Consider the following 25,373-nt stretch of genomic DNA (forward strand, 5'->3'; position numbering starts at 1 on the left):
ACATTCACTATTTGCAGATGAAATGAGACTATGTGTAGAAAACCCAAAGACTCCACAAAAAAAAACTGCTAGAACTGACAAATGAATTCAATGAAGTTGCAGGATATAAAATCAACATATAGAAATCTGTTGCATTTCTATACACTATAATAAAGTAGCAGGAAAGGAAATTAAGAAAACAATCCTATTTACAATCATATCAATACCTAGGAATAAACTTAACCAAGCACATAAAGACCTGTACTCTGAAAACTATAAAACACTGATGAAAGAAATTTAAGATGGCACAAACAAATGGAAACATATTCCATGCTCATGGATTGAGAGAACAAATACTGTTAAAGTATCCATACTACCCAAAACAATCTACAGATTTAACGCAATCCTTATCAAAATACCAACATCATTTTTCATGGAACTAAAAGAAATAATCCTAAAATTTGTATGAAGCCACAAAAAACCCCCCCAAATTTCCAAAGTAATATTGAAAAAGAACAAAACTGGAGGTATCACAATCCCAGATTTCAAGTTATACCACAAAACTGTAGTAATCAAAACAGTATTGTACCAGCACAAAAACAGACAAATAGATCAATGGACCAGAATGGAGAGCCGAGAAATAAACCCACACTTGTATGGTCAATTAATCTTTGACAAAGGAGGCAAGAACATGCAACAGAAAAATGACCTCTCTTCAACAAAGAGTTTTAGGAAAAACTGGTGTTGGGCAGCTACTGAGAAAAGAATGAAACCAGACCATTTTCTTATACCAAACACAAACTCAAAATGGATTAAAGACCTAAACATGAGACCTGAAACCATAAAAATTCTAGAAGAGAACACAGGCAGTAATTTCTCTCACACAGGCTGTAGCAAATTTTTCTAGGTATTTCTCCTGAGGCATGGGAAACAAAAGCCAAAATAAACTTAGGGACTGCATCAAAATAAACAGCTTCTGCCCAGTGAAGGGAAAAAAAATCAATAAAACTAAAAAGCAACCTATAGAATAGGGGAAGATATTTGCAAATGACATATCTGATAAAGGGTTAGTATCCAAAATATATAAAGAATTTATACAACACCAAAAAAATAATAATAATAATTAAAAAATAGGCAAAAGACATGCACAGACATTTCTCCAGAGAAGACATCCAGAGGGCCAAGAGACACATGAAAAGATGCTTATTTCACTCATCATTAGGGAAATGCAAATCAAAACCACAATGAGATACCACTTCATACCTGTCAGAATGGCTAAAATCAACACCACAAGAAACAACAAGTGTTGGCAAGGATGTGGAGAAAAAGGAATCTTTGTGCACTGTTGGTGAGAGTGAAAACTAGTGTAGCCACTATGGGAAACAGTACAGAGTTTCCTCAAACATTAGAATTACCATGTGATCCAGTAATTCCATAAATTATGGAATTCCATAAATTCTACAACTGGACATTTACTCAAAGAGTACAAAAACATTAATTTGAAAAGATATATACATCCCTATGCTTATTGCAGCATTATTTACAATAGTCAAGATACAGAAACAGCTATATATATAGTGGAATATGTATCTGTGTGTATGTTTGTGTGTAGTGAAATATTACTCAGACATCAAAAAGGATGTGCTCTTGCCACTTGTGACAACACAGATGAACCTAGAAGGTATTTTGCCAAATGAAATAAGTCAAACTGAGACAAATACCATATGATTTCACTTATATATAAAATCTAAAACAACAAAAGAATGAATAAATGAACAAAACACAGAAAGAGACTCATAAATACGGAGAAAATACTAATGGTTGCCTGAGGGGAAGGGGTGGAGGGGATGGCAAAAACAGGTGAAGAGGAGTGGAAGATGCAGGCTTCCCGTTATAGAATAAGTCATGGGGATAAAATGTACAGTATAGGGAATATAGTCAATAGTATTGTAACAGTGTTGTATGGTGACAGAAGGTAGCTATACTTGCAGTGAGCACAGCATGACATATAGACTTGTTAAAGTCTACATACAACATAGTGAAGCCCACTATGTTGTACACCTGAAGCTAATGTAACGTTGTACGTCAACTATGCTTCCCCTCCCAAAAAAAAAAAAAAAAAATCAAAGGTTAACTACTTCATAGATATTTTTCTCAGGGTACAAAAAAATGTGTTCATTAGTTATATATGAAAATAAGGAAGAAAACAAAGGCATTCAGTGAAGGGAGTTTCCTCTCTACCCTAGATGAAATTTCAGTCTCAAGTAAGTAGTTTGAATCTTTTTTGGATGAGTTAGTATGGCAAAGTCATTCTTAGATACAGTCAATCCTACTAGAACATTTAGAAATTAAGTTAGTAATTGACACACCAATCATATTTAAGCATAAGACATCTCTTTCAGCTTATAACTGAAGCCTGCCTAGAGCTATGTGCTCTGGGGACAGGCTGGATGCAAGAGTGAGGATTCTTCCCTCAAGGAGGTTAAGTATAGGCTGTAAGAAAAAAAGACATCTAGTGATTAGGAGAATGGGTAGTTGTAAAGGAGAATGAATAACTTTAAAGAGAGTACAGCTCGTCCCCAAATTAAGATGGTTTGATTTCTTACTTTACAATGGTTGCAAAGCAACACACATTCAGTAGAAACTGTACTTCAAATTTTGATCTTTTCCCTGGTTAGTGATATGCAACACGATGCTCTTTCTTGATGCTCGACAGGGACAGTGAGCCACCACTGCCAGTCAGCCATGCGATCACAGAGGTAAACAACGAGTACACTTACAACCATTTTCTTTTTCACTTTAAGTGTTCATATACATTACATGATACATTGAATACTTTATTATAAAATTGTCTTTGTACTGGATGACTTTGTCCAACTGTAGACTAATGTAAGTCTTCTGAGCACGTAAATTAGGCTAGACTAAGCTCTGACATTTTGTAGGTTAAGTGTTAAGTGCATTTTCAGTTTAGGGTATTTTCAATTTACAATGGGTTTATCAGGGTGTAACCCCATCATAAGTTGAGGAGGATCTGTATTAACAGCAAATGTCATTTGGTAGTGTTAGGAAGTTTTGAGAAGGGAAAACATGAATACATTTAGAGAGATGATTTTTACTCCCTTTTTTTTGCAGAATTGAAAAGAGCTGTAAAGCTAACAATATCTTTATCTTATTTTCTCCACTAAAACTCTAAGCCCTTCATCACATACCTTAAATTTAAAAGGCCTCCTGTCTTGGTTTTTTGGTTTTTGTTTTTTATGTGTCAACTTGACTGGGCCATGGGATGTCCAAGTATTTGGTCAAGTGTTATTCTGGATGTTCTATGAGGGTATTTTTTGGTGAGATGAACATTTAAATTAGAGTAACTAATGCAGATTGTCCTTCCTAATGAGGGTGAGCCTGAATAGAACAAAAAGATGGGCCCTCCTCTGAGCAAGCAACAATTCTTCCTGACTGACTGCCTTTGTTTGAACTGGGACATCTGTTTTCTTCTTACCTTCAGACTCAAGTCCAACCATCAGCTCTTTGGTCTTGAGACTGCCTTTGGATAGGAACTAAACCAGCAGCTCTCCCAGTTCTCTTTGGGGAGGTTTTGGACTCACTGGGCTCATACTGGAACTTAACCATCAGCTCCTTAGGTCTCTAGCTGGCTGACATACCAGGTGGATCTTGGTATTTACTTGCCTCCATAATCATGTCAGCCAATCCCTTATAATAAATCTCTATAATACACATGCACACACACACACGCACACACACACTTTGCCTCTCTCTCTCTCTCTCTCTCTCTCTCTCTATTGCTTTCATTTCTCTGAAGAACTCTGATTAATATCTCTCTTCAGTGGAGTTTCCTTATTTTCTTCACGGAAATAGTTCCTTAAATCCTGCCCAAGCAGAGAAGCTTTCTGGAAATAAATAGGCATCATTCATCTTAACAATATAATTAAAGGGTGCATGAAAACGTTTTCCCACAAGAATATTCATTATGATGCTGTTTATAACAGAAAAAAATAACATCCAATTGAGATAAACTGGTTAAGTAAAATATGATATATCCCCCCAAAAAGTATAGTATATGAAGAAAATTTGTGGACACAGATGAGCACTCAAAATTATATGAGAAAAAGCTGATTCTAAAAAAAAGTCTGGAAACATTCCCATACATACTTAGGGAATATACTGGTATGTAGCTTAAGAAAAAAAGAATGACCCAAAAATCTTAAACCATTTTTAGCAGTCATATTGCAGTAGTGAGGCACACAGAATCCAGGGCGTCCCTTATGATCCCTGCCCCCTGATGTTTACACCCTTGTGCAGTTCCCTCCCCTTGAGTGTGGGCATGCTTCTCACCAGTAGAACATTGCAAAGGCGATGGGGCATACATGTATGTAGTTATATAATTAAGGTACATAAGATTACAGCTCTTGACCTGCTAGAGTCACCCCCCTGCTGGCTTTGAAGGAGCAAAATTATATGAAGGAGCTGTGTTATGGCCTTTCTGTGCTGAGAGGCCCAGCTGGCAGGAAACAGGGACACCTCTAGCTGACAGCAGCAAGAATCTGAGGCCCTCAATCCTATAACCACAAAGAACTAAATTCTGCCACCAAAAGCAGGCCATTCCCCTGTTGAACCACAGATAAGACAGCTGCCCCAGACAACACTTTCATTGCAGCCTGTGAGTTCCTTAGCAGAAGACCCAGCTAAGCTGCACATGGAATTCTGCTCCACAGAAGGTGTGGCTTGTTGCAAGCCACCAAATTTGTGGTAATTGAGCAACAGGAAAAATACAAGTAGTTTGGGTATTATTATTCTAAAATTGTCGTGTGTGTATTGTAGAATAAAGCAAATGAGCATTTATATTGGTTTCGTTGAAGACTAGGATTTTCTACGGGTGACAAAGGAAATACAGGTATGGAAGAGATAAGTAAAACACCTATACTGCTAAATTTGCATTGGAAGGAGGTTGATGAACTCAAAATGTATTTTATCTTCCAAATATTTAAGTACTTCCTAGATCTGACTACTGAAAAGGCCCATAAATAACAACAATCCTTTGCCTCCAGATTATGGTCTCTATTATTTCCATGAAAAAGAGCCATGGATAACCTGAAGAAATAAATGATTCGAAAGTGGGGCAGGAAGTGTACAAGACAAGCCTGGAGACTTTTTTTTTTTTTTTTTAACATTTATTTATTTTTGAGACAGAGAGAGAGAGAGAGAGAGCATGAACAGGGGGGGGGGGGGGGGTCAGAGGAAGAGGGAGACATAGAATCTGAAACAGGCTCCAGGCTCTGAGCTGTCAGCACAGAGCCCAACGCGGGGCTCGAACCTACAGACCGCGAGATCATGACCTGAGCGGAAGTCGAAGGTTTAACCGACTGAGCCATCCAGGCGCCCCATCCTGGAGACTTTTATAATAACAAGAAAAATAAGGAAGCTATTAAAAACAGTGAGGACATATAAAAAGTATTAGTACCTGGGACATCTGGCTATACCAGAAGTAATGAAACACTCAAAGAAATACATACCAAACAGGCATAGGAGCCAGCTTAAAGAATATCCTGATGGCCAACTCTGGGAAAATTTGGGCTTCAAAATAAATGATAGCAACAGATCATAAACCACTGAATATAAGAATCTGCAAATTCATAATGATATTAACTTATGAATTGGTAAGAAGGTAAGGGCACCTGGATGGCTCAGTCAGTTAAATGTCCAACTTCAGCTCAGGTCATGATCTCATGGTTCGTGGGTTTGAGCCCCATATCGGGCTTTGTCCTGACAGGGTGGAGGCAGCTGCGGATTCTATGTCTCCCTTTCTCTGGGCCCTTCCCCTGCTCGTGTGCTCATGCTTGCTCTTTCGACAATAAAACATAAAAAAAAAAAAAAAAAAATTAGGAAGAAGGTAAAATCCTTATGGTAGATTGACAAGTAATAAATATAGAAAAAATGGAGATTAAAAAAATTTCTATTTGGCCACATTTATAGTAGTAATTGAATTAGGCAAGAAATATCAATGGATGCTATGTTTCTAATCACAAATTCCAACATGTAGGTTTTTTCCCCATATACATCCAAGAATTCTTGGGTACTAGCTGGGTACCCTATAATTCAACTTAATTCTGACACTTTTTATCTGGTGATGGTGTCAGATTCCATAAAACCCATCCCTACAACCTTCAGATGCCAATCTCAAGTCAGGATGTCACCTGTACTTCTCACTGACCTGCTATGGACTGAATGTTACCATGACCACCTCCTTGGGTTTGATCATTGCTAGAGTGGCTCACAAAATTCAGAGAAACATTGCACTTACTAGATCCCCAGTTAATTACAATAGTGTATAACTCAGGAACAGCCAGATGGAAGAGATGCATAAGACAAGGTATGGGGAAAGGTCACAGAGCTTCCAGCCTCACCCTGACACATCGCTCTCTCCAAATATCCACATGTTCACCAACCTGGATGCTCTCCAAACCTGCTTTTAGGTCTCCTTTTAGGCTTTATAATACAGGCAGGATTGATTAAATCATTGGCCATTGATCATTGAACTCAATATCCAGCCCCTCTCCCATCTGGAGGTCAGGAAGGAGTGGCTTAAATTTCTGACATTCTCATCATGTGGTTGTCTCCTCTAGCAACCAGTCCCCATCCTTATGTGGGGCCCAAAAGTCACCTCGTTAACATAACCAAAGACACCTTTATTGCTCTCATCATTTAGGAAATTCCTACGGTTTTAGGAGCTCAGTGCCAGAAATGGGACAAAAACCAAATATGTATTTTTTATTATAAAGCACAATATCATAGGTACTAAAACTAGTGAATGAAAGTCTGATGAGGAATAGGAGATGTACATAGATTCAAAATATCTTTGCATAAATTATTTATTAATTACAAAGGAAAAATAGTAACTTTGCAATGGGGAAATTTGGCAGACACTACACCAATCAAGTGATCAAGATTTTAAATCCTGATATGTAGTATTAAGAACACAACATCACTGCTGTTGTATGTCTGTGAAAATATAGAACTTGAATAATCAAGAGAAAATATCATTCTACGAAGTAACTGGCCTATATGCCTCAAAAAATTCAAGGTCATAAAAGACAAGGAATTGAGAAATTCTCCAGATGTAAGGAAACTAATGAGCTTTGACAACTAAATATGTGAACTGAACTGGATCCTGGACCAGGAAACCAAAAAGCTATAAAGTATATGTTTGGGACAACTGAGAATATTTTAATATAGAACTTTGAATTAAATCATAGTATTGTAATAATGTTAAACATCCTGATTTTGATCATTATTCTGTAGTCATGCAAGCAAATGTCTTTATTTATTGGAAATACATTCTGATGTTCTTAGGGGTAAGAAGGCACAGTAACTGCAATCTACCCTTAAGTGATCAGAAACACAATCAAGCTTTTATCTCGCTTCTCCTTTGGAAGGAAGACCTAAGACAGCCAAATAGTTGATGAAGCAGGGGAGTTGTTTTTTTTTTTTCTTTTTTTTATCAATTATTCCAGCTGATAAATTAGGAAGGAATGATAGAATATTACCATTTGCAACACCTAATGAGAGAATAGATGTAGGCTTTATTAAAAAGAAAACCACAGACCCCAAATGGTCTCACCTAGGCCAAGTCCCCAGACCAGAGCTCAGTACGTAATCTAATTGCAGTTTCAATCTCCCCAGAAATGTAGTCTTCTTAACTGGTCAAGGAGGAATTTTCTGATGGGTACCAACGAGTCCACCACATAGGCCCTCTCCATCCCCTGAAGGAAGGAGAGGTATAATCTGCAACATCCCCTTCAATCCCTCCCAGTTCATGCACTCTTCCCCCTAAGGGAAAGTCACCTTGCTTGGAATAATTCTTTTCTTCTGCTAATATTCTTGCCCCACTCTCCTTATAAAAACCTTCTATATTGGGGCGCCTGGGTGGCTCAGTTGGTTAAGTGTCCGACTTCAGCCTGGGTCACGATCTCGCGGTCTGTGAGTTCGAGCCCCGCGTCGGGCTCTGGGCTGATGGCTCAGAGCCTGGAGCCTGCTTCTGATTCTGTGTCTCCCTCTCTCTCTGCCCCTCCCCCGTTCATGCTCTGTCTCTCTCTGTCTCAAAAATAAATAAACGTTAAAAAAAATTAAAAAAAAAAATAACCTTCTATATTGTACATCTATGAATCCCTTGCTACTTGGTGGATGGAATGCTGCCTGATTCATAAATCATTTAATAATGTCAATTAGATCTTCACATTTACTCAGTTGATTTTGTTTTTTAACAGATTTTGTGGCAGCAATGAGATCCAAAGCAAACTTCCAGTAGCATTTGGGGACAGTGAGAAACACAGATATGGTATGCACAAACCATCTGAGTTCACTGTCTTTCTTGTCATTTCCAGGGGTTGTGGGTAACTTCCTTAGTTCTGAGTTCTGCTCTATGTTGTGTTTAAGCTCCCAATCTAATTGGCTTTCCTTCACAGGGCAGGTCAGCTTGTGCTGGCAGAGAGTTATGCCCCAAGTCCAATTGAGCTGGCATATTTGTCTGAAGCCCAGTTGACCTAGCATATTTGCCCAGAGCCCAGTGGAGCTGGTGATTCTGCCCAGAGCCCAAGTGATCTGGCAGAATGGTCTGCCTGGAGCTAAACTCTAGCCTTTCAGACCACAATTCCCATGGTGGAAAACTTGACCGAGTTCCACAGGAATTATTGCTGGTGCACATGTGTCTTCTTGTGGCCAGGACCCAGTATCATTTCTTGGTTACTACTGATATGTTAAGGTGCACAATGTTTATTTGCTTTGTTTTGTGTAGATAAAGGAGCAGGAATCTCAGAAGCCAAAAAGATGCAAAACTTGGTAGGCATAGGTTGAGCATTCAAAGGCTGTTAGAGCAGTAGCCACCTCAAGAAGATTCCCATGACAGAATACATTGGTCACAGAATTCACAGAGTGAGTTAGATAGACACTAGGTCACTTGCCAAACTGCAAGGAAATTTCTGTACAACAAGGTATACTATAAAACACACATAAACCCCAACCCTGTGGCACATCCTTTTTAGGTATTAGTTTGGCCCTGAGAAAGCCACAGTCTTAGCTAATGGGATTTTTAAATTCTGAAGAGTCATGCATGCCACCTTCCTGCACACCTGCTTACTTTGTGCCTAGGAACTATAGTCCCAGAAATCTCAGCTATCTAGCAAAAATGACAAAACTGTACTGAGTTTGTTTCACATCCTGTGGAACTTGGCTTGGTAACTGTCAGGTTGGAGGCCTCAAAATAAGGCCAGACAGTTATGTGAGTTGCACTTCATTTCCAGGTAGCTACGGCTGAACAGAAATAGGTTAACTCCATTTGCAGCTGGGGTCCTACCAAACTTCTCCCAGCCCTCAAGGATATTTTGGCCTAGAAATACAATGGCCATTATGAGGAACATTAGATAAGATTATTTAAGAAGTGCACTTGAAAGCACGAGTTCCCAAATTAAATGGGAAACCTGTTTTAATTGGCATGCAGATGCCTCCAAAAGGTTTCAAAATTCCAGAGTAGTTCCACTGAAAGATTCATTAGAAAAGGCTAATGAAGAAGAGACAATATACCTAAAATAAGACTGTAAGACTGATGCAACCCCTACTGTTCCCCTCTATACTTTGAGAAATCATCCTAGCAATCCTATATCTGAATTGCCTTTCCACTCTAAAGAGCCTATTAACCAGTTACATTTTAAAATAAGACCATTCATGGGTGCCTGTGTGGCTCAGGCTCTTAAGCATCTGACTCAACTTTGGCTCAGGTCATGATCTCATGTTCGTGGGTTTGAGCCCTGCGTCATCCTCTGCACTGTCAGCACAGGATTCTCTCTCTCCCTCTCTCTCTGCCCCTCCCCTGCTCATGTTCTCTCTAAAAATAAACATTTTTTCAATAAAAATAAATAAAATAAGACCATTCAGCGCTATCACAGATCCTCATCAGGCATTGGCTAAAGGCTGAACTAGGGGTCGTAGCTAAGTGTCTGACTTCAGCTCAGGTCTTGACTTCATGGTTAGTGGGTTCAAGCCTTGCACTGGACTCTGTGCTGACAGCTCAGAGACTGGAGCCTGCTTCGGATTCTGTGTCTCCCCCCTCTCTGTCTTTCCCCTGCTCACATGCTGTTTCTCTCTCAAAAATAAGCATTAAAAATATTTTTAAACAAAAAGATTAAAAGAAAGAATTTCCTAAACTCAGGAAGGATCCTCAAGGGTTTTTCTAAATAGATTACCTCCTGAGTCCATTCAAAAGACAGAAGTAAAAATTCATGTTTTCCTTCTTTCCCAAATCCAGACCCATTGGTTACTGATTCTTTGTCTCCTAGAAATAACTTTCTTTATTTCTTGTCTCATTTTATGTTCTAATGAAGAAAGCTAAAGGGATTACATTTTATAAACACTCCATCTCTGCTGTTTTTCTGGTAGGCCCCATTCACTTATGTATTTTGCATATTTTGCCTCTGAATAAGCCAAAGGAACTATGTTCCCACTTCAAGGGGTGATGATAGAAGCAGAAAAATGTTTGCCTTTAGCCCAGAAGGCTTACCTACAGCCTGCATAGTTTTGATAATACATGCTGGTTGCTATGTTCTTAAAGGGTCTCATGACTGCCTGTACTTCTCACCAATAGTTAAAATTGAGCTGACTGATAAAGCACCAGAGAGCTCTTACAAAAGTAGTTTTATGAATAGAAATTTGAAGAAAATATTTATGATCTAATACTCCCTGCATCTCCCCTCTCTGAGCACTAAGCATATAACCAACCAGCTTCATACAGCAAAAGTGTAGCTCTTTCTGCCCATGGGTCCTGCTCCTGTGCTACCTAAATAAACTTACTGGGGAGGAGTTAAGATGGCAAAGAGGTAGGAAGACCCTGGACTTTCCTTATACCTCAAACACAACTGTATTGAGGTCAGATCACTTGGAACACCCAGGAAATCAATCTAAGAACAGGCAGAAGGATGTCCACGGTTCGAGGGAGACAGCATTACAGGTGTGAGGTTTATTTTAACAAACAAGTCAAAGCATACCTAGTTAAAGGTCCAAACACTCTGCATTGCAAGCAAAGAGGAGCTCCACAGAGGACTGACCAGTGGGAAAGAGTAGCCAATATGCAACAGCAGAGTGCACACAGCATACACCAGAAACACTTACTGAAGTCCCAGCCCTGGACAGTGTATGACCCTTTTCTCTTTTTCTTTTTTTTTTTTTTAATTTTTTTTTTAATGTTTATTTATTTTTGAGATAGAGACAGAGCATGAACGGGGGAGGGTCAGAGAGAGAGAGAGAGGGAGACACAGAATCCGAAACAGGCTCCAGGCCCCAAGCCGTCAGCACAGAGCCCGACGCGGGGCTCGAACTCACGGACCGCGAGATCATGACCTGAGCCGAAGTTGGACGCTTAACCGACGGAGCCACCCAGGCGTCCCATGACCCTTTTCTAATAGAGCATTACTCTCAGGTGCAGGAAAGATAGCAAGCTTTCAAAACACACAAAAGACAGAAACTTAGCCAAAATGGCAACATGGAGGAGTTATCCCCAAAAGAAAGGTCAAGAAAAAAATCATAACCAGGGACTTGCTCAAAACAGATATAAGCAATATATCTGAACAAGAATTTAGAACAACCGTCCTAAGGCTACTAGCTGGGCTTGAGAAAAAGCAAAGAAGACCCCAGAGAAACCCTTGTGCAAAGATGAAAGACCTAAAAACTAGTCAGGCTGAAATAAAAAATGCTATCACTCAGGTGCAAAACTGACTGGATATAGTTACGACGAGCATTGAAGAAGCAAGAGGAGAGAATAGGTGATCTAGAAGATAAAATTATGGAAAATACAAAGCTGAAAAGAAGAAGGAAAGAAAACTATTAGATCACAAAGGTAGACTTAGGGAATTCAGCAATTCCATAAAGCAAAATAACATCCATACCATAGGAGTCCCAGAAGAAGAGTGGGAAAAGGGGGCAGAAGGTTTATCTGAATAAATTATAGCTAAGAACTTCCCTAATCTGGGGAAGGAAACAAGCATTCAAGCCCAAGAGGCACAGAGAACCCTCCTCAAAAATCAACAAAAACAAGTCAGTTAAGTGTCTGGCTCTTGGTTTCATTCAGGTTGTGTTCTCACGGTTTATGGGTTTTGGGGATTGAGTCCTATATCAGGGTCTGCACTGACAGTATAGAGCCTTCTTGAGATTCCCTCTCTCTCTGCCCCTCTCCTGATTGCTCTCTCTCTCTCTAAAAATAGGCAAACTTAAAAAAATGAATGGGTTAACCAGGAAATTAAAGAAGAAATTAAAAATATATGGAAGCAGATGAAATGGCAACACAACAGTCCACAATCTTTGGGATGCAGCAAAAGCAGTCCTAAGAGGAAGTTTATTGCAATCCAGTCTTATCTCAAGAAGCAAGAAAGGTCCAAATATACAACCTAACTTTGCACCTAAAGGAACTAGAAAAGGAACAGGAAATAAAACCTAAAGCCAGAAGAAGGGAAATAAATATTATAGCAGAAATAAAATGATATAACAAAACAAAACAAAACAGTAGAACAGATCAATGAAACTAAGAGTAGTTTCTTTGAAAATTGATAAACCCCCAGGCCAACTTATCAACAAGAGAAAGGACCCAAATGGATAAAATCATGAAGGAAAGAGGAGAGTTTACAACCAACACCACAGAAATACAAACAATTGTACAAGAATACTGTGAAAAACTATATGCCAACAAACTGGGCAATCTGGAGGAAATGGACAAATTACTAGAAACTCACAAACTACCGAAACTGAAACAGGAAGAAATAGAAAATTTGAACAGAACCATAACCAGAAAAGAAATTGAATATAATCAAAAATCTCCCAACAAACAAGTCTCAGGCCCAGTGGCTTCCCAAGGGATTTCTACCAGACATTTAAAGGAGAGAGAAACTTTTCCAAAAAAATAAAAATGGAAGGAAAACTTCTAAACTCATTTTACAAAGCCAGCATTACCTCGATTGCAAAACCAAAGATCCCACTTAAAAAGGAGAATTACATGCCAATATCCCTGAGGAACATGGATGCAAAAATTCTCAATAAAATACTGGCAAATTGAATTCAACAGTACCAATAAACAAATCATTCTCCATGATCATGTAGGATGTATTCCTGGGCTGTAGGGTGGTTCAATATTCACAAATCAGTCAACCTGATACAACAGTAAAAGAACCATATGATCCTGTTAATAGATCCAAAAAAGCACTTGACAAAACACAGCATCCATTCTTGATAAAAACCCTCAACAAAGTAGGGATAGATGGAATATGCCTCAATATCATAAAGGCCAGATACAAAAGACCCACACTAATATCATCCTCAATGGGGAAAAACAGAACCTCTCCCCTACAATCAGGAACAAGACAAGGATGTCCATTCTCACCATTACTATTTAACATAGTACTGGAAGTCTTAGCCTCAGCAGTTAGACAACAAAAAGAAACAAAAGGCATTCACATTGGCAAGGAAGAAGTCAAACTTTCACTCTTTGCAGATGACATGATACTTTATGTAGAAACCCCAAAAGATTCCACCAAAAAATTCTTAGGACTACTGCATGAATTCAGCTACTTCACAGGATATAAAATCGACACACAGAAATCTGTTGCGTTTCTATACATCAATAGCAAAGCAGCAGAAAAAGAAATCAAGAAATCGATCTCATTTGCAATTGCACCCAAAACAAGAAGATACCTAGGAATAAACGTAACTAAAGAAGTAAAAGAGCTATACCCTGAAAACTATAGAACAGAACACTTATGAAAGAAATTGAAGAGGACACAAAGAAATGGAAAAGTATTCCATGTTCATGGATTGGAAGAACATTGCTAAAATAACTATACTACCCAAAGAAATATACACTTTTAATGCAATCTCTATTAAAATACCACCAGCATTTTTCACAGAGCTAGAAAAAACAATCCTAAATTTTATATGGAACCACAAAAGACCCCAAATAGCCAAAGCAATACTGAAAAAGAAAAACAAATTTGGAGGCATGATTCCAGATTTCAAGCTATATTACAAAGCTATAGTCATCAAGACAGTATGGTACTGGCACAAAAGCAGACATATAGATCAAAGGGACAGAACAGAAAACCAAGAAATGGACCTACAGCTATATGGTCAACTAATCTTTGACAAAGTGGAAAAGAATATCCAATGTAAACAAGTCTCCTTAACAAATGGTGTTGGGAAAACTGGATAACAACATGCAGAAGAATGAAACTGGACCACTTTCTTACACAATATTGAAAAATAAGATAAATGAAAGACCTAAATGTGAGACAGAAAGCCATCAAAATCCTAGAGGAAAACACAGGCAGCAACCTCTTTGGCCACAGCCAAAGCAACTTCTTACTAGGCACATTACCAAAGGCAGGGGAAACAAAAAACATGAACTATTAGGACTTCATCAAGATTAAAAGCTTTTGCATAGCAAAGGACACAATCAACAAAACTAAAAGGCAGCCTACAGAATGGAAGAAGATATTTGCAAAGGACATATCAGATAAAGGGTTAGGATCTAAAATCTACAAAGAATTTATCAAATTCAGCACCCCAAAAAACAAATAATCCAGTGAAGAAATGGGCAAAGAACATGAATAGGCCCTTTTCCAAAGAAGACATCCAGAGGACTAACAGATACATGAAAAGATGCTCAACATCATTCGTCAGCGAAATACAAATCAAAACCACAATGAGATACCACTTCATACCTGTCAGAATGGCTAAAATTAACAAACAAGTGTTGGTGAGGATGCAGAGAAAGGGGAACCTTCTTGCACTGATGGTGGGAATGTAAACTCTGGAGAACATTATGGACATTTCTCAAAAAACTGAAAGTATGACTACCCTAAGATCCAGCAATGGCACTATTAGGTATTTACCCAAAGGATATAAAAATACAGATTCAAAAGGGTACATGCACCCCACTGTTTACAGCGGCATTATCAACAATAGCCAACCTATGGAGAGAGCCCAAAAGTCCATCAACTGATGATTGGATAAAGAAGATGTGGTGTATACATTCATTCATATATATTGTACATGTATATGAATGTATATATATTCATTCATATATATAATGAAATATTCAGCTATCAAAAAGAATGAAGTCTTGTCATTTGGAATGATGTGGATAGAGCTAGGTTGTATTATGGTAAGCAAAATAAGTCATTTACAGAAAGACAAATACCATGTGATTTCACTAATATGTGGAATTTAAGAAACAACACAGATGAAATATGGAAAGTGGGGCAGGGGGTTGGGAAGAGGAGAGAGAAACATACTACAAGAGACTCCTAATGATGAAGAACAAACTGAGGATTGATGGAGGAAGGTGCTAGGAGACTGGCTAGATGGCTGATGGGTATTGCAGAGGGCACTTGTGATGAGCACTGGGTGTTATATGTTAGTGATGAATCACTGAATTCTACTCCTGAAACCAATATTGCACTGTATGTTAATTAAATAAAATTTAAATTTAAAAAAATTGAATAAACTTACTAAGTTGCATGGTAAAATGACTGAAGAATTCTTTGACTATTGCACTTAGTACTCCAGAAACAGGAGAGGCAAGAAAGTTAATCACTGAGTTTTGTCCTAGGCCCCAAACACCTGATAACAGTTAAGAAGAGCCAGATCCCAAACATGTTCAAGGACATTAGCTTCAAACAAATGCTGGCATCAGTACCCTTATCTTTGGTAATTTATGGAATAACACTTATTGTTCACCTGACAATTGCCTTTGGCTGGACCCTACCCTGGATTTCTGGGGGAACATGCACCCTAGATTCTTTTTTTTTGTTTTTCAATTTTTTTTTTTTTTACCGTTTTTATTTATGAGACAGAGAGAGACAGAACATGAATGGGGGAGGGGCAGAGAGAGAGAGACACACAGAATCGGAAGCAGGCTCCAGACTCTGAGCCATCAGCCCAGAGCCCGACGTGGAGCTGGAACTCACGGACCTCGAGATCATGACCTGAGCTGAAGTCGGACGCTTAACCAACTGAACCACCCAGGCGCCCCCCTAGATTCTCTTCTAATATAAACCCTTAGCAATGGTAAGACTCATTCTTCTCTCCTTTCCAAGTCTCCCAGTCTGCTGTTATCTGTCACTCACACTATCCAATAAATTCTGTTTTCACTTTCTCCAGCTCACATTTGATTTCTATCCTGCATAAAGCCAAGGACCCTCTTGGCTGGTCGTGTGGGACCCTCCCCTAGGTCCTCGTGTGGCATCCACATGGCTCCTGAAACAGAATGCTACGGGCACCAGTGACAGTCACAACAAAGTTTATTGCAATGAGAGGCAAGGCCGACCAATCGGTACCGACATTCTTGATCAGAGTGCAGCCTCGAACAGCCGGGTACAGTTTTTATAGCCGACCACATCGTCTTATCATCACCTGGGAACAGAACAAAGAAATAGTTCCCAGATGGGGGTGGAAATAGTTCAGACCTTCTGCCATTAAGCCACAACCAGTTGACCTCCTTGACCCTGCCTCCGGCTCCATTTTTTCAAAGTTCTCTACATGCCCTTGCCCCAATCCAATCAAACACTAATCCAGTTGATTTTCCTTGAACTTTTGTTCCCTTGATTGATAGGACAAGGCTGTTATCTCTTAACCTATAGTGTCAAAACAAAGCTGTTATTTCTCAAGGCTACAGGTTAGCCCTACACTACAATTTAACCCTTACACTCAGACTCAGTCGGCCTGCATCGTTAAGAATGTTGTTTGGCTTTCTGCCTGCCTGGGACAGGGAGATTGTCAGTTCTTTCGCCAGCTTTCACTAGCTAGAGTAACTCTAAATCTTGTAAGGATATAACTTTTACACACTCTTAGAGAAAGCCTCTTGGGTCCATGAGGTTGTTTAATACTGCTAAAAATATTTGTGTGTCCCTGCTGAAAACTGAAAAGACATTTGAAAGGATTTAATAATTCTATACTCAGAAATTTGACTAAGTTCAAAGCTGATATTCAGAGCCTGATAAAATGTTTAGGTCTTTGCCCCTGAGCTAAGTGTACACAGAGAAAAAAAAAGACATTCTCATAGGTAGATGGGTGTGTCAGCCCTTTGATATCATCTAGGCAGCAACCAAATTCTTTCAGGAATTAAAAATAACTCCTCATTTTACAAATCTAGCCTTTACAGGACCAAGGATGTGGTTCCAGTAACAACTCAAGGACTATCAATCTTTTTACTGGAACCCAAACCTCCCATATTTCTTTCAAATAGTTTGTGTAAAAAATCTGCACTCCTCCTTCTAGAAGGAGCTTGATTTTTTTTTTTTTTTTTCATGTGCCTTTGGAATGTAAGTTTTCAATGTTCTACCTGGTCTTGTCTAGGAACTCTTATCTAGTCCACCTCTTTAAAATGTGAATTTCAGGGAGGTAATTCTTATCAAGAAAAAACAAAAGGGGGAAAGGCCATTTGGGACTTGACTTGCCAAAGAGAAATATAAAACTTAAAAAAAAATATTTGTGGAGAAAGAAGATATTTAACTTTTTAAACATTTATTTTTGAGAGACAAAGAGAGACAGAGTAAGTGGGGGAGGGGCAGAGAGAGAAGGAAACAGAATCCGAAGCAGACTCCAGGTTGAGCAAGCTGTCAGCACAGAGCCCAACACCAAGCTTGAGCCCACAAACCATGAGATCATGACCTGAGCCGAAGTTGGACACTTAACCAACTGAGCCACCCAGGTGCCCCACTCCACAAATATTTTTAATAAGCTTTAGTCATCCAGAGAGATACCCTTAACTTACTTCATGTATTAGAAAAACTCAAACCCAACTTTTATAACTGGTGAATTTTGTAACTATTTCATGGCAGTTATTTTAAAATTGAAGCTATAAGTTCTATCTGTTCACATGTGTCTCTATGTGTTTATTGTAGGTAAGTGGGGTTTTCTACCTCTGGATGATACTGCTTTGTAAAAGAGCTCTATTTAGTTGATTTAAAGGCAAGTGCCAAGTGCTTGTAAGAATTGTGCATTCTAAAACTCTCAAAGATAGAAACTAACCCAAATGCTTCTCAAGTTCACATGATTTGGAAAGATATTTGATATAAAAGCTAGCTTAAGGTTGATGGTTTAATTAAAAGACATGTATTTAGAATTATCAACATTAAACATAAAGCAATTGAAGTTTACTAGCCAAAGAAGTTTGTATTAACTCTTACAAGATCTTCAAGAAAAAAAATAATAGCTTAGGATAATGGCTGAATTTTTCTACTGTTTATTGAAGTTTCTGTGGGTAATCTAAACATAATTTTTAAAGACAAGTAAATTAAACAGAGGTAAGATAGAAGTTTATAAATGAACTTTTAAGCAATATTTATGTCTACTTCTAGTTTTCCCAATTTCTTTTTGATAACTGAAAAGCTTAAAGTTTTGCTTACTTGGGTTAAATGAGGAATTAAGTTCATTAAATATCTAGATAATTTCCAAATCAGACAAATACTAAATCTAGATTTATCCACTTTTAGCTTCTCATTACATAATCTAAATGACACTTAGATGTGTTAGTGCTATATTGAAAAACTGAAAAACGCAAATGCTTTTAGAAATTATGAAGTGTATTCATAAAGTTTCAAATTTAAAGAATGCTGGTATAACAGTTCACAATTGCTTAATTCTTAAGCTTTCATTAGAAATTAAGGCTTCTAAGGGTTAAGAATTTTAACTAATATATGTAATTAAAGCTCCTAGAAATAAGGAAAACATCTCTATGCCAGGAAAGTAGGATGCATTTTTAGTACGAGAAGGTATGAAAAAAATGGATATGCATTTTTTATTGAGGGAGGAGAAAGTAATTTTGTTCCAAAGGGAATCTGGTTGCCTGAAAAGGAAAAAAAAAAAAAAAAAAAAAAAAGGACAAAATTGGAATGTAAAAAAGAAAGTTATAGAGGGGCACATGGATGGCTCTGTCGGTTAAGTGTCCGACTTCAGCTCAGGTCATGATCTCATGGTACGTGGGTTTGAACCCGGCGTTGGGCTCTGTGCTGACAGCTCAGAGACAGGAGTCTGCTTCAGATTCAGGGTCTTCCTCTCTCTCTCTGCTCCTTCCCCATTCATGTTCTGTCTCTTTCTCTCTCAAAAACAAACAAACATAAAAAAAAAAAAAAAAAAAGAATAAAGCTATAAAAGGTCTATGGAAAAAGAATATTTGGAAAGAAAATTTTAATGTGTGGTCAAACTAAGAATATAATTAACTTATTTAAAAACAAATTTTAGTATCTAAAGCTGGTACAAAATTAAAATTTGGTTTCTCTCTTTTAACAGGACAAAGTGTTCTTGGACTTTTGGTCTGCTTTTGATAACAAATTATAAAAAGTTTTTTACTTTCCAAGTATTTTCATAAAATGTGATCCTTTTCAGGGAAGTGCTTTCAAACCCTTTAAAAATAAATATTTTTGGTAAATTTTCCCCAAATCAAGTACTATCTGAAGTCTTTTTGACCTGCAATAGTCCCAAGGATTTGTTAAACTAATCAGGCTTATTGGGTATGGAACTGACAAGGGAAACATTGCCAAATAAGTCACACTAAGCCTTTATTGTAGCTGAAAGACTGTGGCACATGTGGATGGAATCCATTCTGCTTTTGCCAAAGGAAAAAAAAAAGGCCCCTCATTGTTAGCCTTTTGCCATCCTGATGTCCTTGTAACATGGCATCAGTCTGCTCCTGCTCAGAAATTAAGGTGGGCAAAAAAAATGGCCTAAAAGCAAAGATCAGTGGGGCTATGGGAAACCCAAGACAGCTGCTTGTTTTTTTGTGTGTTTTTGTGTTTTTGACAAACCCCATTTTTTGGTTTTGGTACTCCTTCACCCACCACAGGGCATTTAAGATCATTCAAATTATGAATAGACATTATGGGGGGACTTCAATAATATTGTTAAAACAGTCTACCCAAACATGTCTGACTTATCAGGTCCATAATTCTAGAAAACGGTTTTTGTTCCCAGAGGCCTCAGACTTCCTCCCTCTGTACACCTTGAACACCTGCAGCTGGACTTCATTTAACCACCGCTTAGCGTGGATTATCAACATGTTCTTGCTATTGGATGTATGTCTTCTGTATGGGTTGAAGCCTTTCTCTCAAGTAAAGCTAATGCCCACATGGTAGAAAAGATACTGTTAGAAAATATGGGACATTTCTCCTATAATCTCCATTGACCAAGGTACCCACTTCACTGGGCAAATCCTATGAACCTTAACAAAAACCTTGTAAACCTCTTAGAAGTCTATCAGTATACAACCTTCTGTTGGTCCCTTGTTTCCTCATGCTAGTACGACCAGCCACTGTAGATTAGATGTCTTCTCTAACCTCCCTGGTACATTATATTCTCTGGAAAACATTTGATCCATGTTTGTAGCTGCTTACCAACAAGCAAATGATCTCCCTAAGACTGGAAGACCAGAAAAAGAACAAAGAGGATGACGGACTTAAAAACTGCAAACCTAAAGTTATAACCAGTGAATATCACAAAGAATCGAGAAAACAATGTCATGACCTGTGAATACCACACAGAAGGTCAACTACAGAGCAGCAGCTGAGAGTAGAGCTAGTGCCTTAAATCTTGATCACACCTCTCAGTTCAGTGGAGAGTCTGATCCAAAGTGGGAGAATTGTTTAAAAATTCCAAAATGGCATTTCTTAGGCCAAGTTCCCAAGCTAGGGTTCAATACATAATCTAATTGCAGTTTCAACCTCCCCCAGATACAGTCTTACCCAGTCAGTCAGAAATTTTCTGATGGGAACCAAGGAGTCTGCCATAGGGGCTCTCTCCTCCCCCAAAGGAAGATGAGATAACTTGCCTGATAAGACCTCCTGCTCTTCCCCTAAGGGAAAGTGACCTTACCCAGAACAATTTTTTTTTTTTTTTTTTGGCTAATAACTTTCTTTACCTACTCTCCTTCCTATAAAAAACTTCCATTTTGTACATCTCCTCTGAACTCTCCTCTACTTGCTGATGGGATGTTGCCCGATGCCTGAATCATTTAATGAAGTCCATAAGATCTTCCAATTTACTCATTTAAAAAAATTTTTAACAGTCTTCAATCATCAATAGTTTTGCCCTCTGATAAAAATACATAACACCATCTATGTAGAATTCTTGTCAAAAAATAAATAAACCAAACCTTTATCTGATCAAACCTCTAAAGATAGGGGACAGAGAAACAGGTTAAGTGTTCCCACAGATACACAATCACCACAATTTGGAAACTATGAGAAAGTAGAACCAATTTTGTTAACAAGTCAAAATACAAAAAGAGATATAGGAAAGGTACAGGTAGATAAGGCAGGCAACTAATTACAATTAAGCTTTCTTAGATACCGATTTTTGAACACCGACAAGATATTTGATATTAAGAAGTTATGTTACATTTTTAATCGTGACAGTAGCATTGTAGTCATATTTAAAATCAGTCTTCATGTTTTAAAAATATGTATTGAAATATTTACAGATGAAATAATGTGAGGTTTTAGACTTATCATAAAACAATGCTGAGTTGAGGAAAGGAAAATGGGTTGGGTTAAAAAATGAAACCTAATTGGGGCACCTCGGTGGCTAGGTTAAGCTTCTGACCTCAGCTCAGGTCATGACCTCACAGTTTGTGGGATGGATCCCTGCTGTCATCACAGCGCCCACTTTGGATCCTCTGTCCCTCTTTCTGTCCCTCCTCTGCTTGCATTCTTTCTAATAAACGTTTTTAAAAAAATAAAACATAATTGCGCTGACATATAAGGGTTCATCACATTCTATTTGTCTATGTTTGAAATGTTAACACAGTTAAAAGAAATTTTAATCCAAATTAAAAAAAAAACAGTGATAAATGAAATTCTGTAAAGTTATACAACAGAACCCACTAATTATGGTTACTCAAAGAAGTAACATCACTGATATATTTCCCTCTCCTTTTGTTCAGCTGTGTATTATTACTACAACGAGCACAAGTTATTTATGTACTAAAAATTACTTGTGGACATTTTAAAAGGAACATATGTCTAAAAAAGCAGAAGTGAAAATCTAAAATTAACCATTTTGAGCTAAACTTTGTACAATGGTTTTATAAATTTGAGGTATATATTTCCTGTAAGGCATCACTGATGACTTAGTAGTTCCAATGGTTGGAGTTAGTGTCAAAAAAAAAATCATTCAAGACACTGGTAAAGTATGCAAAATAGGTATTAAGAAATTACAAGGAAATAACCAACACCTAAATAGTCATCCTTATTCCCAAATTAGGTTGCATCCATCACACAAACAACTACACAAGCACCACACATAAACCATTTCCCTTTCTCTCACAATAAAAAGCACAGATGACTTAAGGAGCACTACCAAATATTTCAGCAGATAATTTTCAACTTACCTCTGCATTTTGTGTCACATGCATGAAAAATACTTGTGAGTAACTCTTCACAAGTCTTCTTAGTGCTGTAGGTTACATCTTTCTTGACATTATCGTTTCCTAGTTTCCATCCTATTAGGAGAAAGTTTGCAAATCCAGGTGTTTTCTGTGCTATTTTGTTTTAATTTTAACAGAAGAGACAAATTTAAATAGCAGTCTACAATACTGGTTGACTTGCATAGACAAAGCAAAAATTGATCTTGAACGTTTCATTATCAATTAAAAGAAAAAACGAGTAAGTTGTGTTCAAATAGAAAAGAGAAAGAAGGATTTGAGTTTTTGCCTGTAATATTAAAGGCATTCTGTGAAAAAGTAGTGTAACACAAATAGAAATATTTTATTCTTAATGTTTATCTTGAGAGACAGCAAGAGCAAGCAGGGAAAGGGCAGAGAGAAAGAGCAAGAGAGAAAGAATCCCAGGCTCTGATAGTGCAGAGCCCGCTGTGGGGCTTGAACTCATGAAACATGAGATCACAACTGGAGCTGAAACCAAGAGTGGGGCGCTTAACCGACTAAACCACCCAGGTGCCCCATAAGTAGAAATATTTAATATTTTTTTTAATGTTTATTTATTTTTGAGAGAGACAGAGCATGAGCGGGGGAGGGGCAGAGAGAGAGAGAGAGACAGACAGACAGACAGACAGACAGACAGAATATGAAGCAGGCTCCAGGCTCTGAGCTGCCAGCACAGAGCCTGATGCGGGGCCTGAACCCACAGACTCCAAGATCATGACCTGAGCCAAAATTGGTCGCTTAACCAACTGAGCCAGGCAGGCGCCCCTAAGTAGAAATATTTTAAAGACAAATAGAGGGAGAGCAAAAATTAGCTATACAGAAAACATGTCATCTTATATTATTTTGCTTTCTCACACCTAACATATATGGGATTCTGCAAGCAACCGCTAAGTAGAGTTCCTGAAATTTGCATTAAAATTGTCCTGCAAAATTTACATTCTCTTTTGGCTCACCTTACTGGTTCTACATGCTCTTATATGTTTTAGTCCTACACACACACACACACACACACACACACACACACACACTTAAAATGGTAGTTTTTAGCAAGGCATCTGGGAACTTTATGAATTTTAACTCCCCTATATCTATGTATTTCCATTGTAACGTTCTAATTTTTCCAGAGAAAGTTTGTTTTCAGGTCAGTAGAGAAATACCAATGATTATGATTATAAATACAATCTGAAATTTCTATCAGGTTTTAATTAAAAGCATAGAAAATACTTACATTTCACATGCAAGATTTTCTTTTAAGAGAGGGGGAAAAAAGGGTAAGTCTTGCTAGAAGGTGGAAGAGTAGGATCCTGAGCTCACTTCCTCCCACAGACACAGCAAGGTGACAATTACAGTTGACCCTTGAACAACATGGGTCCACTTATATGTGGATTTTTAAAAATAGATATAGCACCAAAAAATATAGTACAATACTGTAAATGTATCTTCTCCTTATGATATCCTTAGTAACATTTTTCTCTAGCTTATTTTATTAGAAGAATATAGTATATGATACATATAACATACAAAATATACATTAATCAACCTTTTATGTTATTGGTAATGACCTGAGATACTGGCAGAGATCTTCCACAGCTAAAAGCATAAAAAGAAGGCCATCCTGAGAAGAGCAGGAGAGGGAGAGACACAGTAAAGAATCAAACCCCTGATGTGGCACCAACCCATAATGAGGAGGTACAGGACAGGTGTGGAGTTCCTCCCTGAGAAGCTAGGGGATCAAGCCCCAAATCAGGCACCCTGGGTCCTAGGGACCTGTGTAGTGAAAACAATACTAAGTAGCAATACTTAGACAAAATACTTAGACAAAATACACTTTAAAACAAAACCTGTAACAAGAAACAAGGAAGGGTATTACTAATTAAAAAGGGATAAGTCCAACAAGAGAATATAACAATTATAAATATCTATTCTCCCAATATAGGGCACCTAAATACATAAAACAACTATTATTAATAGACAAAGGAAGACATTGATGGTAACACAGTAATAGCATGGGACTTTAGCACCTCACTTATCAATGGATATGTCATCCATACAGAAAAATAATAAGGAAACAGCTTTAAATGACACATTATACCAGATGGAGTTAACAGATACAGAACATTCCATTCAAAAACAACAAAATACACATTCAAGTGCACGTGGAATATTTTCCAAATTATATCTCATTAGGCCATGAAAGAAGTCCCAGTAAATTTAAGAAGACTGTACATCAAGTATATTTTTCAACCACAGAGATATAAGTGTAGAAATCAATTACCAGGGGAAAAAAATGGAAAAAACACAAACACTTGGAGACTAAACAACATGCTACTAACATCCTATGGGTCAATAAGGAAGTCAAAGAGGAAATCGAACAGTACCTGGAGACAAATGAAATTGGAAACACAAAATCTTTGTTGGTTCAAAATCTTTGGGACTTAGCAAAAACAGTTCTAAGAAGGAAGTTTATGGCAATACAGGCCTACTTCAAGAAAGAAAAATGTCAAACAATCTAACTTTACACCTAAAGGAATTAGAAAAAAAAAAAAAAAAAGTCCAAAGGTAGAAGAAAGGAAATAATAAAGAGGAGAGGGAAAATAAATGAAATAGACTGGGAAAAAAACAAAAACAAAAACAAAAACAAAAAAAAACAGTAGAAAAGATGAAACTAAGAGCTAAAATCTTTGAAAACATTAACAAAATTGATGAACTTTTAGCCAGACTTATCAAAAAAAAAAAAAAAAAAAGAGAGAGAGAGGACTCAGATAAAATCAGAAACAAAATAGAAGTTACATCTGATACCACAGAAATACAAAGAATTATAGGAGACTACTACAAAATATTATATACCAGCAAATTGAACAACCTAGAAAAAATAGATAAATTTCTAGAAACTTACAATCTCCCAAAACTG

General features: G+C 37.7%; 1 protein-coding gene across 1 annotated transcript in view; it reads right to left on the reverse strand.

The window, feature by feature from the left end:
• Positions 1-25,373, reverse strand: part of IRAG2 (inositol 1,4,5-triphosphate receptor associated 2) — a 130,561-nt gene that overhangs the window by 100,161 nt on the left and 5,027 nt on the right. The window contains exon 2 of the mRNA XM_058743339.1: positions 22,409-22,519. Within this exon, the coding sequence (XP_058599322.1) occupies positions 22,409-22,519 (111 nt within the window). The remainder of the gene's footprint in view (positions 1-22,408; positions 22,520-25,373) is intronic.

This window comes from Neofelis nebulosa, chromosome 8 (genome assembly GCF_028018385.1).
Source record: "Neofelis nebulosa isolate mNeoNeb1 chromosome 8, mNeoNeb1.pri, whole genome shotgun sequence".
Lineage (NCBI taxonomy): Eukaryota > Metazoa > Chordata > Mammalia > Carnivora > Felidae > Neofelis > Neofelis nebulosa.